Source organism: Rutidosis leptorrhynchoides, chromosome 8 (genome assembly GCF_046630445.1).
Source record: "Rutidosis leptorrhynchoides isolate AG116_Rl617_1_P2 chromosome 8, CSIRO_AGI_Rlap_v1, whole genome shotgun sequence".
Taxonomy (NCBI): Eukaryota; Viridiplantae; Streptophyta; class Magnoliopsida; order Asterales; family Asteraceae; genus Rutidosis; species Rutidosis leptorrhynchoides.
In genome coordinates this window covers 49,590,140-49,606,288 of record NC_092340.1, presented here as the reverse complement: position 1 = coordinate 49,606,288, position 16,149 = coordinate 49,590,140, and the positions used below count along the sequence as shown (strand labels likewise).

Genomic DNA, 16,149 nt, shown 5'->3' with positions numbered 1-16,149 from the left:
TATGTATTAATATATATATGAATGATATAGGTTCGTAAATTCGAGGCCAATCCTGCATTGTTCAATGTCTTCGTATGTATTTTTACTACAAAATACAATATAGTGAGTTTCATTACTCCCTTTTTAAATGTTTTTACAATATATTTTTGGGACTGAGAATACATGCGCAACTTTTATAAATGTTTGACGAAATAGACACAAGTACTTAAAAATATTCTACGAATGAGTTATGAGTACACCGGATATCACTCCTTATAGCCTGGTAATCTGAGAATTTGGGAACCGAGCCCCAAATTGACGCGAATCCTAAAGATAGATCTATGGGCACTAACAAGCCCCAGTCAGAGAATTTGAACTGCTTTAGTACTTCGAAATAGATATACAACCGCCAGCTTCAAAATATATGATCTGTTTGTGAGGTGTACACAACCATCATATTTAAAAGAGTGTCCTGTTTGTATGCTTTTTGCATGACCGTGCGGAATGCCGGTATGCGGGGGATATTCTAGATGCATTTTGTTAAGGTCGATTACCAGGTGTTTGTAGTTTGTATGAATGACTTTTATACACAGATTATGTGTATTAGTTTTTGTGCACGAGATATGTGTACAATTATTAAAAATCACGAGGCAACCTACGGGGGGAGAAAAGGATACGAACCTACTCTGCTAAGCATTATGAAATATGGTTTCGTACACGAGATAGGTGTACTGTATTTAAATCTTGTGGTCTATCAAAATGATGAATTTTATTGTTTACGATAAACCTATGAATTCACCAACCTTTTGGTTGACACTTGAAAGCATGTTTATTCTCAGGTATGAAAGAAATCTTCCGATGTGCATTTGCTCATTTTAGAGATATTACTTGGAGTCATTCATGCCACATTTCAAAATACGTTGCATTCGAGTCTTTGAGTTCATCAAGATTATTATTAAGTCAATTATAGTTGGATATATTATGAAATGGTATGCATGCCATCAACTTTCGATGTAAAGAAAGTTTGTCTTTCAAAAATGAATGCAATGTTTGTAAAATGTATCATATAGAGGTCAAGTACCTCGCGATGTAACCAAATGTAATGTATTCGTCCAGATGGATTAGGATGGATCATGAAAGTGTTGATAGTGTTAATAAGGATACAGTGAATGATAATTTTGTACATAAGGAGAATGTAACTGTGAATGTTAAACATGCTTCTTATGCTGCTGCTGTTAAGGATAATAAGGATGGTAATAGGAAACTTGAATATATTCCAACCACTTTAGATGAGGATGGAAATGAATTTGTGATATTTGAGGAGGATTTAGTGATTGAAGGTTGTAAAAAATGGAGTACAACGACTTGTAGTTACTTTGTGGGGGTCAATATGACCTATGGTGTGATGAATTATCACTTAAGGAGAATGTAGAACAGATTTGGCCTAAAAGATGTTATTATGGACAGTAATCAGATTTGTTACTTCAAATTTGATGATGAAGATGGGATGAACAAAGTGATTGACCAAAGCCCTTGGATGGTCAATAAGAAACCGCTCATTGTAAGCAAATGGAATCCTGAAATGGTAGTGGAAAAAGTGGATCCAAGTAAGCTTCCAGTTTGAGTAAAAATGACAAATGTTCCTTTAGAAGCTTGGAGTAGTAAAGGAATAAGTACTCTTGCTAGCAGACTTGGGAAGCCTATTGTCATGGATAACACAACAGCAACAATATGCCATGAAGGTAAGGGAAGAGCAGGTTATGCAAGAGTACTTGTGGAAATAGAAGCTGCAAAAGGATTTGTTGATATGATTGATGTGCAATATAAGAATAATGTGCATGCTGTGACTATGACTAAAAAGGTTAATGTGGATTATTCCTGGAAACCAAAGATGTGCACTCACTGTGCAGTGTTTAGACATAGTCATGAAGAATGCAAAGTGAGGCCAAGGACAACACAGGAGCTTGAAAAGAAGAATACTAAGATTAGGGTGGATGGAGATGGTTTTGAGGAAGTCAAGCACAAAAAGAATGGTAGTAAAAAGGTAGGGCAGCAGAATAACATTGTTGTTGGGAATAAAGAAAAAGAAAGTATTTCAGGGAAGCAATGGAAGTTGAATGATCAAAATGCCAAAGAGTTCACTAGAAGTGCTAACAAATATGCAGTCTTATCTGATGAAGATGAGCAATTGAATGACCTGATGGTTGATAACAGATTGATTGTTGATAAATATCTGGAGAAAAGGGTCAAACCAACAGAGGAGGTGCTCAAAAAATGGGATTATGACATGGTGAAATACTTTGAAATTCAGTGGAATATTATTAAAGGTAAGCAAAGGAATGCAAGTGTTGATATGGTGGATGAGGAAGATGTATATATTGAGGTGAATTCCTGTCATGTAGGGGATAATGAATTGGGTACAGGGGACCCAAATGTGTTACTTTGAGGTGTTGGTCTGCTCAATTTAATGGAGTATAAAATAACAGGATGGAATATAAGAGGTTTGTGTACAGAGAATAAGCAAGATGAATTAAGAAAGTTTATTATGGAGGAAAAATTAAGGTTGTGTGCTGTTATAGAGACACATCTTAAAGTTAAGTCCATTGATAAAGCATGTAAGAATGTATTTAGTAATTGAGAGTGGATTTCCAACATTAAATACAGCTCTAATAGTTGTAGAATTGTAATTGGATGGGATAACAATTTTGTTAGAGTGATTCCTATTCATGAAGATAAACAGGTCTTATTCTGTTTGATTGAATTAAGAGATTTGCAAACTAGTTTCTATGGCAGCTTTGTGTATGGGAGCAATAATGGAAGAGAAAGGAGAAAATTATGGAGAGAGCTATAGAAGCAAGGTTTTATTACTAAAGATAAGCCTTGGGTTATTATTGGTGATTTTAATGTAACTGGAAGGTTGGATGAGCATAGTGCAGGTGGTTCATTTCTAACTGAAGAGATGAATGAATTTAATGATTGTGTTGATAAATTGGAAGTTGATGATATTGGTAGTACCGCGTTCCATTATACATGGACTATATCACTTAGAAATCCAAAGTGTGGTGTGCTTAAGAAATTGGATAGAATTCTAGTCAGTGAAAAGTTTTTGAGTACATTTCCACAAGCTTATGGTAGATTTCTTCCATATCTTATTTCTGATCACAGTCCTGCTGTGATGGGAGTTATGAATGGTGTCAATAGCCCTAAAAAAGCATTTAGATTCATGAATTATGTTGCATACAAAGATGGCTTTTTGGATACAGTTAAGGAGGAATGGCAAAAGGAGATTGATGGATATGCTATGTTTAGAGTTGTTAAAAAACTGAAAAATTTGAAAAGAGGGTTGAAAAGGCTGATTTGGAAGAATGGCAATTTGCATACAAAAGTGGAAATGTTAAAAGGTGAGCTGCAACAGGTGCAGGCATTGATTGATAAAAATCCTTATGATGGTACTTTAAGGAGTAAAGCTGCAAAAGTATTGGAAGAATATGAAGAGGCAGAGATAGATGAACTCAGGTTGCTTCAACAGAAAGTTAAAATGGATTAGCTTAAGGATGGTGACAAGAATACTAAGTTTTTCCACAGTGTTCTTAAGAGCAGGAAGCAAAAGAGTAGAGTTGATAGCATCTGTGATGAAAGTGGCCAGAGATACTATGATGAACATGTAGCTGAGCAATGTGTAAGGCACTTTCAACAGTTCTTAGGGGTTAGTGTTCCTGTTAGACCTATTGAAGAATTGGAAAACATATTCACAAAGTCATAACCTGCTGATTTGGCTAACAAAATGGTAGAGGATGTCACAGATGAGGAAATAAAGAGTGTTTTATTTGATATTGATATCAATAAAGCAGCTGGCCCAGATGGATTTTCATCTTGTTTTTTTAAAAAAGCCTGGAATATAGTGGTTAATGAAGTGTGTGCTGCAGTAAGGGAATTTTTTTTCTTCTGGTAAACTATTGGGAGAGCTAAATGCCACTTTAATTGCTTCGATCCCTAAAATCCCTACACCAAATAAAGTGTCAGATTTTAGACCCATTGCATGCTGCAATGTGCTTTATAAGTGCATTAGCAAAATCCTTACAAATAGAATCAAAGTTGGGCTTGATGTGGTGGTGAGTAGTAATCAGAGTGCATTTATTCCTGGGAGAAATATTCAGGACAACATTATGATTACACATGAATTGCTTAAGGGTTATAATAGGGCTAATGGAGCAAAAAGATGTGCAATGAAAATTGACATCCAAAAAGCATATGATACAGTGAATTGGCAGTTTCTTGAGGATATTTTGGTGAAGTTTGGATTCCATAGGAAAATGATTAAGTGGATTATGACGTGTGTGTCTACTACTGCATTCTCTGTATGTGTTAATGGTGGCATAAATGGTTACTTTAAAGGTGGTAGGGGATTGAGGCAAGGAGACCCCTTTTCTCCTTATTTGTTCACATTAGTTATGGAGGTGTTCAATCTCATTATGGCCAAGCAAATAAAAGATAATCCAAAATTCCAGTTTCATTTTGGGTGTAAAAAGATGATGCTTTCTCATGTTAGTTTTGCAGATGATCTCTTGGTTCTGTGTAATGGAAATGACAAGTCAGTGAAAGTGGTTAAAGATGCTCTAGATAAATTCAGTCAAGTGTCAGGCCTTTACCCAAATTTGAACAAGAGCACAATATTTTTTGGGAGCATTCACCCTGTAATGAGACAAAAGATACTGGATATATTGCCTTTCACAGTTGGCAAACTCCCAATGAGGTATTTAGGCATTCCTTTATTAGCTAAAAAGCTAAGTGTTGCAGACTGTAAAAGTCTAATTGATAAAGTAAAAGAAAAACTTTATAATTGGAGAAATAGGAAACTTTCTTATGCTGGTAGACTTTTACTGATTAACTCTGTTCTAAGCTCAATGCATGTATATTGGGCTTCAGTTTTCAAGTTACCTGACACTGTTCTTAAGGATATTGATAAAGTGTTGAAAAGTTTTCTATGGTGTCAAGGGGATAAGGTTAATGGCAAGGCTAAAATTGCATGGTCTGTGGTGTGTACTCCTAAAGATCAAGGAGGTTTAGGCTTAAGACCAATTAAAGAGTGGAATGAGGTGCTGCTTATGAAGCAATTGTGGAAGATTGTGGCCAGGAAAGATTCATTATGGTATAAATGGGTTAATCTTGTGAAATTAAAAAAACAGAAGCATATGGGATATTCATGAAGAATATAATGATAGTTGGAATTGGAAACAATTATTGAGCTTAAGAGATAGAATAAAAAGTCATGTGCTACATGCGGTTGGTAATGGATTGAATACTTCATTCTGGTTTGATAAATGGAACAAAGTTGGGCCACTAGATCAATTGATTTCTAGAAGGGACAGATATGAAGCTAGGATGAAAGATGACTTGACTGTTGCTCAATATCAGGATATTCATGGTAATGGATGGCCTGATGGTTGGTTGAATAAGTTTCCTGCTCTTGGCCAAATTAGTATTCCATATCTAAATGATAAAGATGACACAGTGGTATGGGTCAATAATAAGTAAGAAAAACTGGATCACACAACAAAACAAGCTTGGGTGGATTTGAGAACTAATTATCCTGTTAAGAGATGGTTTCATGTAGTGTGGTTTAATCAAATTACTCCCAAGCATGCATTTATTCTATGGCTTGCAGTATGGGACAGATTATCTACTCAAATGAGGATTCAGAAATGGATGCCTAATGTTTGTGATAAATGTCCTTTATGTAATCAGGTTGCTGACTCTGTGGACCATTTGTTCTTTAAATGTTCCTATTCTAAGGTTGTATGGGAGAGCATGAAGCAGAAGATTTTATTTAGAGGGTTGTCTAATGATCTGCAGAATATTGTTGGGACAATGTCCAATTATCCTTATAAGAATCAAATATGGAGTATTACTACTAGATGGGTGATTGCTGCATCTGTATACTATTTGTGGCAAGAAAGGAATACCAGGATTTTCCAAGGAAAAAAAAGGAATGCTCAAGAGTTGGTTGAAGTTATTCAAAGCTTCATCAGAATCAAAATGCTGACTTTAAAAGTCAAAAGTTCAGAAGCTGTCTTACAAGTTGAGAAAATGTGGGATGTGAAGTTGTTAAAGTGTTCTTGAATTGTTGTGAGGTGTTTTAGTGTTTTGTATTGGTTGGGAATTTTGTTTTGTATTGTGGTTAGGTGTATATCCCGCCTTTTGTATGGTTTTGTTGACTAATAAAATTAAGTTTTTACCAAAAAAAAAAAAAAAAAAAAAAAAAAAAAAATTACAGAACTATAATTCTTGGAGGTTGAAAAGTAATTTTCTAACAACAACAACAACAACAAAACCCAATCCCGCGCCTGCGGGGTATGGAGGAGGTAAGATGTAGACAATCCTTCCTCTACCCTAAACTAGAAGAGAAGTCGTTTCCTTTACCACGAGTCGAGAAAAGGAATTCTCCACCCATAGGAAAGGGAAATTCATCCCCCTCTCTACTCCAGGGTAGAGAGATTGCTTCCGTGAGGACCTCCGGCTAAAAAGAAATTTTTTTTTTTTTTTTAAAAGATAAGTTAAAAAAATAAATAAATAAATAAATAAATAGAAAAATAAAAATAAATAAATAAAAATATAGATACATAAAAAAAAAAAAAAAAAAAAAAAAAAAAAAAAAAAAAAGTAATTTTCTAAGTCGCCTTAAAAATACTTCCTTCACAAGTATCTTCCGTTTACTTGTCGACTTGTTGGTTACTGGTGCCACGAATTAAAATCAAAACCAATTCCCCACGATAACATCAAATCCCCAACTCCCATTCCCAGGTTATCCTTTTATCGATCATTCGATCTCTTTATTAATCCTTTTTAACAATATTTTTTTATTCTTTTATCTATTCTTTTAATTTGTTTTCCAGAAGCTATTAGATCGTGTAATTGATTGCTTCGAGTATGTCGATTATTACAGTTCATCACATAATTAGGGTTAAATTACAGTCATATATCTACTTAATCTATATCCTGTAAATCATGTTGAACTGATTACTGAAATTTCTAATATGATGTATGATTTGATTCGATATCTGTTTGTCTTATATTTTTTTTACTTGTTTGTAAAATTGATTGAGAAACTTAGGGTTTGTGCATTCTAATTTTCAGAAATTATTCCGAGTTTAATGAGAAACGATTAAAAAATGAGTCAGAAAGGATTGATTTATAGCTTTGTTGCCAAAGGAACCGTTGTATTGGCAGAACACACAGCGTACTCCGGAAACGTTAGTACGGTTGCCGTTCAGTGTTTACAGAAGTTACCTTCTGGTAGCACTAGATACACGTATTCTTGTGATGGATACACCTTCAACTTCTTGCTTGATACTGGCTTTGGTAATTGAGAATTTGTTCATATATGATCATTTTAATTAGTGTAATTTAGGATTAGTAACATGAGTGATGTTGTCATGTATTCAATGTAGTTTTTCTAGTTGTTGCGGATGAATCGGCTGGAAGGAGTGTGCCATTTGTGTTTCTGGAGAGAGTGAAGGATGACTTTAAGAAGCGATATGGAGCGAGTATCGGAGATGATCACCCGCTTGCGGATGACAGTGATGATGATTTATTTGAAGATCGGTTTAGTATTGCTTATAATCTTGATAGGGAGTTCGGGTGCGTTGATCTCATTTTAGATTGGTTATTATAGCTTTGGTTATATTATCCTGAATTTGAAGTTTTTATTGTATTTCTCTCTTTGTTTAATAGACCGAAGATAAAGGAGCACATGGAGTATTGTTTAAACCATCCAGACGAAATGAGCAAGCTATCTAAACTGAAGGCTCAAATAACCGAGGTGAAAGGGATTATGATGGACAACATTGACAAGGTAACTTTTTATTATTATTTTGGAATGACTTGTATAAGTAACCAAATTATTAATGATTGCATTTAGTGTAAGTGAATCAACATTACTGAGAAAAGAAGACAACCCATACATGCATTGTTAAATATTTATAGTCAAATTTAATTGTTTTCTTGTCCTTTTTCATGATGGTGTTATTGTACGCCTTTATAAATTAGGCATTGTACTCACATTGAAAAGCTATCTTCACTCACTCACTTTCATTGAATATTGAATAAGAGAACCATTTGTAGCCAATAAAAGTAATAATGTAACTCTTATTCTAAGCCAAATTCAAAACTGTAAGGTTGGTCACTTTACTAGACATTGAAAATAGTGAATCCTTAAACTGAAGTTACTCAACATCACTTGTGCAGAATAGTACCTCTAAGCTCTAGCTTTCCATTTTTCTGCTGTTATATTTTGTTTTGTAGGATTTGACACTTAATAATAATATGTGAATCATTTTTGGAACTTCATTATACAAACCTTCAGGGTTCCAACCAAACTTATGAAGTGATACTTTTCACCTTTTGGTGACTTCAACCATGCCAACCAAAACTTTAGAGACTACTATTTTGGAGATTTGATAAAGACACCACGTCAACTTTTAGTTGTCCTGTATCCAGCAATTGAGAATTCGTTCTTATTGTGTGAACAAAGAAAGATTTGCATCCCTAAGTGAATCATACTGAAATCCATATCTCAAAGTTTTTTGTGTGCAAAGCTGAGCTTCTCCAGTTTGTAACTAGCACCTCACCTAACTTTGTCTTTTGAAAGTATTCTATATTTTTTGCCGTTTCACATATATAGAGATGTATACCCAGTTGACTTGTTTCTTGATGGACAATTTAAAATCTAGTGTACTCTTGAGGATACTATGATCAGACTTGTTTTTTTGTGATGATTGCATTAATAAGTGTGATTTAAAGACTGGTGACCTAAATGTTGTAGACCTTAGATATGTAGCTATAGTAATAAATAATTTCACGTTCTTGGCTTATCCAACAGAGTGATTTCCTCTTTAAGCATCTGTATGACCCTTTCTCAATCTACGATTATCATAGAATAACTATTTATTTCCAACGCAGGTTTTGGATCGCGGTGAGAAGATTGAATTACTAGTTGATAAAACCGAAAACCTTCAGTTTCAGGTACAAAAAGACTATTTTTCTAGTTGTGGTTTTTAGTGATGACAACCGATCCACAGGTCTCCTTGCATGTTTAATTATATGAAACGTGTTGAATGCAGGCTGATAGTTTCCAAAGGCAAGGAAGGCAATTAAGAAGGAAGATGTGGTTGCAGAATCTTCAGATGAAGCTGATGGTAGGAGGAGCCATTGCAATTTTTATCATCATTGTGTGGCTGATGGCTTGTCGAGGATTCAAATGTTGAAAAGTTTATATAAATCTAGAGTTTGTTGTTCTCTCTTTTGGATTTAAGAAAGAACTCATAGACCTTTACATCTTGTTACTTTGGTGTATAAATCGCGTATCAGGCTTTCACATTGCTGTTCTTGTATATGCATTATTATCGATGTTTTCTGCATAATGAAAGATGATGAGTGAGCTTAAACATGAAATTCACAGTAAGAACTTCATCCTTCTGTTTGTTATGTTTGTGCGTCTTATTTTTTTATTATCATTCTATAAATTAGCAGTGGGGTCCTTTTTGGATATGCTTTTCTTGTCTGCATTTCTTTTTCTTGCATTTTAGAAACAAATATCGATTTAGTGGGATATTAAGTATTTTACTTGAAACGTCATTGTTTGAAGACAGAGAACTTAACCAATAATTAATCTTTCTTTAATAAAGAAAGCACGGCAATGCGCAATCTCTAAACAAGCCACTAAAGCTACCCACTGTTTTGCTTCTGAGTATGCGGGTTCTAGCATAAGAGATTGTATCGAATTTGGTTTTAGATGGAATCACGCACTGATCATCCTACGACAGTTCTGGTTTGGGCCAAGGTCCAAAAAATAATGTGAAAGCATACCAAATTCTTATTCTTTTTAATACGAGTACCTTTGTTGATATGTAGCTATTTCTTCTTTCATCTGTTTGACACTTGAGTAATGATATGTAGTAAAACTAAAGTCCACAATTTTCGTACTTAAAATGGAATTGACAACTCCACTCTATCTAGTGATATTACCATTTACCACTACAACTTTGATATGATCGTGACATTTAGATAGTATGAAATGATTTAGTATTATAATTTTTTTTATTTCTAGGCCAACCCACCTTTCATAAAGCTAGGGAACCTTTGTGTAACAAGTCTTCTTCACTTTGAGTACTGTATATCAATCTTTATCAACCTAGTGATCTGGCCACTAACAAGTACCAGCAAGAAAGTAAATTTACGCATATGGTACAGAGCTACAGATGCTACATTTAACAAATGGAAAGACATATTACCTGAATCACTCAAATAGTTTGTCAAAATAAATACCAGAAAGTGAATATCGTAGTCCCCTTCCTAGTAGTTCCTACTCATAATAATACAGCTAAAAAGCAAATGCAATTTTACATAAGAGTAGTATTTAACTAGTTAATATTAGTATTGAAGCACTTCATTGCATAAGTGTCCTCGCCTTTTTGCATTTATTCTTTAAGCAAGCTAAGAATGGACTAATGGTCATGAAAGGTATCATGGCAGAAAGAAAGGAATGGGCAGAGGAATTTGGAAGCCAATATAATTCTCAAATGAAGAACAACTTACTGAGCTGCGAGCACCAAGTTAAAGATCTGGATTACTATAGAACCAATAAATTGGCTGCAATCATTTGACACACCAAACTTTAATACCAAAAAGTGTCAGAAAGTCCCAAATTGTTTTTTAAAGGCAAGTCAGATTGATTAATAGGATGGGCTAATAGGATGGGCAGAGCGAGACTCGAACCCAATTTGTACCAAAAGTTACCCAATTAGACATGAACCCATATTGACCACTACACAACTTGACACGGACTCTTTTTAACCAATACCCAACGGCCCAGTGTGCCGCCTCTAGGAGTCTAGAGGGAGAGCTTCTGTGGGTTAGCCTCATGACATCATACACTTTCCAAAAGATATGGAAGGATGTACAAAAAAAAAAATGGATTGATATGAATCGCATATTCAAACTTGTCAATATTACCCTTGCAATATCTTGGCCAATATCATTTAACCCAAAATATCAACATACTACTATCACCCAGATGCAAAAAAGATCAAGTAACAGATTGCTAACAGACACATAAATACACATGTGCTAATTAGATAAGCTTGTAATTACAAAACATTACATTCTCAAACTTAAAATAGGATACAAGAAAGTTCTATTTCAAACTCCTATACAAAAAAATAACTTGCAACATTTATTTCACATAGCAATAATGAACCAGATAGTTGTAAGGATGGTGTTCATGGGGACAAAAGAACATATCCCTTCTAGAGACATGAATGTAACATATTCCTGCTACTGCTGAAATAATGTAGCTTCATATATACATTCTTTGAATTTAAACGCAATACATTAACGTCTTTATCCACTTTTCCCTGACAATCTACCTCTCAAATCCAAGTGGATTAATCCATTGTTGTAGCTTTTATTCAAAAAAATATCACAAATAACCATAAACCCCAATAAATTAACTGCAACAAATCACATTAATTTGTGATATCAAGCAAGCCCCTTTCAAAGGCACCAAAGCTTTGAATTTGGATTTAAAACAATAAATTACACATACTTTATTATGCAATAGATGTAACAGAAAACAAATGAGACATGCTACACTTGTATTTATAAAATTCATCCATCACAATACTCATATAGGTCAAACATCCATAAAAAAATATAATTCAAAACCCTAATCAAACACAGAAAAACAAACAATATAAATCAGGGCAAAATACAGTCACTTGATCGGAGCAGCAGGTGGAGTACCGAGCAAACTAGCCTGTTGTAGCTCGAGCTCATTAAATTGAGCCTCTCGGTCCATCTCAATGATGAGCGGAACAACGAGGATTAAAAAGGTGGTTCCGGCTATCCACGCCGCCTTGCCGGTGCTTTTGAGAAGCTTTTTGGCGACGAAACCTGCATCGGAAGCAGCAAGTTTGCCTCTGTAGACGATTGGAGATTCAGATATTGATGATGAAAATCGAGATAGTACACCTTCGTTGCTGGATTTCTTTGCCGCCATTGTGATCGTGTTCTTCGCAGTTCTAGGGTTCTCTGAATTCAAAATTTAGGGTTCGGAGTTAATTTATCCGAGCACAGATATATACTACTAGTATTTATTTTGTCCCTAATCTATTTTTTTTTTTTTTTTTTTTTTTTTAACGAGGAACCCCACTATGGGCCAGAGCACATTGGCCCCCCACCGCAGGTAAACCCCGGGTAAACGGCAAGCCAGCCCTCCACCGCTACCAGGTAAGGCATTCTCCAGTTTGGTCATTAAATGCGGGCACCCCTTAGGATTGAACTCAAGACCTTCCCTTCACTGAAAGTGCTGGTGGCCACCCAGGCTAGGCCTGGATGGTTTCCCTAATCTATTGTTGGTTATTCTTTTTGAACATTTAAAATTAAATTTTTATTTAGTCCCTAATCTATTGTTGATTAAAAAGGTTATTTATTATCTTGGTAGATTAAGGTTCGGTTTTCCACGCTTTATAATTTAGAGCCTCTTTGCTATCGTTTTGAAACGTTTTCTTTTGGAAAAACATTTTCCGTTATGTTGGTTAAGATTCAACTCATAATATTCAAAAGTTAATCACCTTGTTTTGATGATGACACACAAGAACCTAGTAGTTAATCATATGTATGATGTGACGACCCGGAAATTTTCGACCAAATTTAAACTTAATCTTATATGATTCCGACACGATTAAGCAAAGTATGTAATGTTGAGTCTCAAAAATTTTTGAACTATTTACATGAATTCAGTTAACCTTTGACGATTCCCGACAATTCACGAACAATTGATTTATATATATATATATATATATATATATATATATATATATATATATATATATATATATATATATATATATATATATATATATATATATATATATATATGGGGTCAGGTTCAAACGAGAACCACTAAAAATGTGAGAACTGCGAGAACTATTTAATTTACTATTTTTTATGCGTTTAAATGCAACAAATTACATGCAAATGTTAATTAATGCACATATCATTAACAAACATATGTTCATTTGCTCAAATTGCAAGTTAAATTGTTAATTATATGAAACTGTTCACATGTTAAGAAACAAATATGCACATGTGAACGAGAAACTAAATATTTAATTATATAGGTATAATATAAGCGTTTTTCAACTATTTTATGTTCATTCATACTCTTCATCAAGGTTTATGTGTGATTCAATCTAGTTACATGTGAAAATCTTTATAAACCAAAAGTTCTCGCAGTTCTCGCCTTTTTATGGTTCTCGTTTGAACTATTTATATGGATTCAGTTAACCTTTGACGATTCACGAACAATTGATTTATAAATAAATATGTATGTATATGTATATATATATATATATATATATATATATATATATATATATATATATATATATATATATATATATATATATATATATATATATATATATATATATATATATATATAAATGTAAGTATATATAGTAATTTGAAATTATAAAATATAAGTTAAACATTAAAATGAAATATGTAAAATAAGATACAAACTAATTAAGTGTATTTTAAAACAAATCATATATAAATATATATGAATTCTATAGATAATTATTATTATATGTATATTGTAAAATATATAGAAATTATAAATAATAAATTATTATATGATTATTAAATATTACGTAATTAATATATGATACAAGTTAAAACATAATTGTTATATTAATAGTATTACTCTCAAAAATATTATTAACATCAGTATTAATAATATATATATATATATATATATATATATATATATATATATATATATATATATATATATATATATATATATATATATATATATATATATAATCTGATGCAATTAATTTGTTATATTATTATTATTATTATTAATATTATTATTATTGTTAATATCATTAAAACTAGTAGTAAAATTATAATTTTAATTATTAATATTAGTATTATTTGATATTATTATTATTATTATCATTTTTATTATTATCTATAAATCTTATAAATATTATAAATATAATTAATATTAGTATTATTACTAATGATAATAGAATTAGTATTAATATTTATTAACTATAAATTAAACACACACATATACAAAAAAAAATTCAGTTACATATATATAGATAAATACATGTATACTGGTATATAAATATATAATACGGTGTATGCATATAAAATACAAATTATTATATAAACAGGTATAGATATATAAAAATACATATACGAATTTATATAAAAATAAAAGGAATACGTATTCTGTTGCACATCTCAATCAGAAACTATAGTCGATTCTTGTCTCTGCCTATAATCTGGATTACAGATCGAATATAATCACAGGAATAATCCAAATATCTGTCAACCATCGATTCTGCTTTTATTTTTTTAATATATTTCTGTACTAAGCGAATAATTACATGTCGACATTTAATTAAAATAAAACGTGATTACAATCAGTGTTAAAGGATACCATTCGACCAAAACTATCAATTATCAATCACAATTACCCTTTTACAGCTTTTAAATTGTTGAATTAAATCAAAATTGAAGAACACCCAGTAAAACTGCTCTGTTCTTGAACTTGATTTACATTGGCTTGATTTCAAAAGAAATTTCAAAATGTGTTAATGCTATATTGTTAGGAATCATCTATGTAAACTTTCTGTAAAATATCAAGGTTCAATTCTTCCTAACAAAGTTTAATTTTCGAGTCAAAGTTCAGTTTCAAAAAGTCAATGAAATTGTTCATCGCTAAATTCAAATTTATTTCGATGTTTTAGGATCAATTGAAGGTCCAGATAGTTTCTAGGAATCGTTTACAACTTCTTTCATGTTATAACTTTTAACTAAAACGAACTAGAAATCAAGATTTGGATTTGAGTTCATGGTCGATTTATTTTTGCTGTTACAGGTTTATTTTAATTTTTTTTGTTGTCTGGTTACGACAATTCAAATATCCTCCAGCCCTATTTTTGTTTCGTTACAATTTCTAAAAACCCAATCAGATTTAATACTGCTGGTATGAGTTTAAAGTTGCCTTTGGTCGATTTTCTATGTTATGAAGAAGAAAAGAAATGGAAACAGTTGTAATACGGTTCATAATTATTTAAGAGGGTATTAATACAGAAAAATAAGTATGGAGTGATGGTTGAGGGTGTTAGTGTGCGAGCGCGAGGTCTCGGGTTCGAGCCTGGTCTTGAGCAATTCTTTTTAGGACTGATTTTAAAAGGGTATACCTTATTATTTCTTTTACTTCTATTATTATTATTATTATTATTATTATTATTATTATTATTATTATTATTATTATTATTATTATTATTATTATTATTATTATTATCATTATCATTATTATCATTATTATTATTATTATTATTATTATTATTATTATTATTATTATTATTATTATTATTATTATTATTATTAATGTTATTATTATTATGATAATATTATGATAATTATTGTTGTTACCATTATTGATTATTGATATTATTATTATGCTTATGAATATAATTATAATTAGGATATAAAAGATGATAATAGAAAGATAACAAAAAAAGATAATTACGAAATTATTAGTATTATGATTTAAAGAATAATGATAAAAATTATAAGTATAAGATAATATATAACTATAATTAAAATTGTTATTTTGATTATTATCGTTAACCTTATTATTAGGATTATTATCAAAATAGTTATTAGTTAAGGTTATATACATATACAGATTATAAATACAAACATGATTATAAAGATGATTATACTTGTAATTGAATAATGAGTTAAAATAAAATATTATTATTATTAATATCATTATATAATAATTATTATCATTATTATTGTTAGTGTTATTATTGACATTAAAAATTATGGATGATATTATGAACATGAGTACGATAAGTATGATATAAATAGAGATAAAATCGTTAGTAATGACAATAAATAATATTATGAATGCGTAAGAACTCTAAATAAATTTATGGATTGTATAAGTATGTATAACACATCTTTTATTATTAAAACTTTATTATAAATAATACCAAATTTATGATTTTTATCATTACCATAATTATGTTAATATTATTACTATTATTAATATTATAATTATTATCATTTTTACCA

The 16,149-nt window shown here is 31.5% G+C and overlaps 3 protein-coding genes across 3 annotated transcripts; 2 read left to right on the top strand and 1 right to left on the bottom strand.

The window, feature by feature from the left end:
• Positions 1–2,446: 2,446 nt before the first annotated feature.
• On the top strand, positions 2,447–3,742 carry LOC139863377 (uncharacterized). The gene is made up of 4 exons (XM_071852015.1): positions 2,447–2,541; positions 2,644–2,778; positions 2,896–3,495; positions 3,580–3,742. The coding sequence occupies exons 1-4, from the start codon at positions 2,447–2,449 to the stop codon at positions 3,740–3,742; spliced, it is 993 nt and encodes a 330-aa protein (XP_071708116.1).
• Positions 3,743–7,146: 3,404 nt separating this feature from the next.
• Positions 7,147–9,454, top strand: LOC139861265 (vesicle-associated membrane protein 727-like). Its single transcript, XM_071849599.1, has 5 exons — positions 7,147–7,338; positions 7,428–7,617; positions 7,711–7,831; positions 8,938–9,000; positions 9,099–9,454. Exons 1-5 carry the CDS (start codon positions 7,149–7,151, stop codon positions 9,240–9,242), a joined length of 708 nt encoding a protein of 235 aa, XP_071705700.1. The 5' UTR covers positions 7,147–7,148; the 3' UTR covers positions 9,243–9,454.
• Positions 9,455–11,278: 1,824 nt separating this feature from the next.
• On the bottom strand, positions 11,279–12,088 carry LOC139863196 (mitochondrial import receptor subunit TOM9-2-like). Its single transcript, XM_071851844.1, has one exon. The coding sequence runs from the start codon at positions 12,032–12,034 to the stop codon at positions 11,750–11,752; it is 285 nt and encodes a 94-aa protein (XP_071707945.1). The 5' UTR covers positions 12,035–12,088; the 3' UTR covers positions 11,279–11,749.
• Between the last annotated feature and the right edge of the window lie 4,061 nt (positions 12,089–16,149).

Excerpts from the sequence above, each read along its gene's own strand:
- LOC139863196 (XM_071851844.1), bottom strand. The coding sequence starts at position 12,034 with ATGGCGGCAAAGAAATCCAGCAACGAAGGTGTACTATCTCGATTTTCA.
- LOC139861265 (XM_071849599.1), top strand. The coding sequence starts at position 7,149 with ATGAGTCAGAAAGGATTGATTTATAGCTTTGTTGCCAAAGGAACCGTT. Across the intron at positions 7,832-8,937 it reads TGATGGACAACATTGACAAG|GTTTTGGATCGCGGTGAGAA; the intron begins GTAACTTTTTAT and ends TTTCCAACGCAG. Across the intron at positions 9,001-9,098 it reads CCGAAAACCTTCAGTTTCAG|GCTGATAGTTTCCAAAGGCA; the intron begins GTACAAAAAGAC and ends TGTTGAATGCAG.
- LOC139863377 (XM_071852015.1), top strand. The coding sequence starts at position 2,447 with ATGGAGTATAAAATAACAGGATGGAATATAAGAGGTTTGTGTACAGAG. Across the intron at positions 2,542-2,643 it reads ATTATGGAGGAAAAATTAAG|CTCTAATAGTTGTAGAATTG; the intron begins GTTGTGTGCTGT and ends CATTAAATACAG. Across the intron at positions 3,496-3,579 it reads GCAGAGATAGATGAACTCAG|GAAGCAAAAGAGTAGAGTTG; the intron begins GTTGCTTCAACA and ends TCTTAAGAGCAG.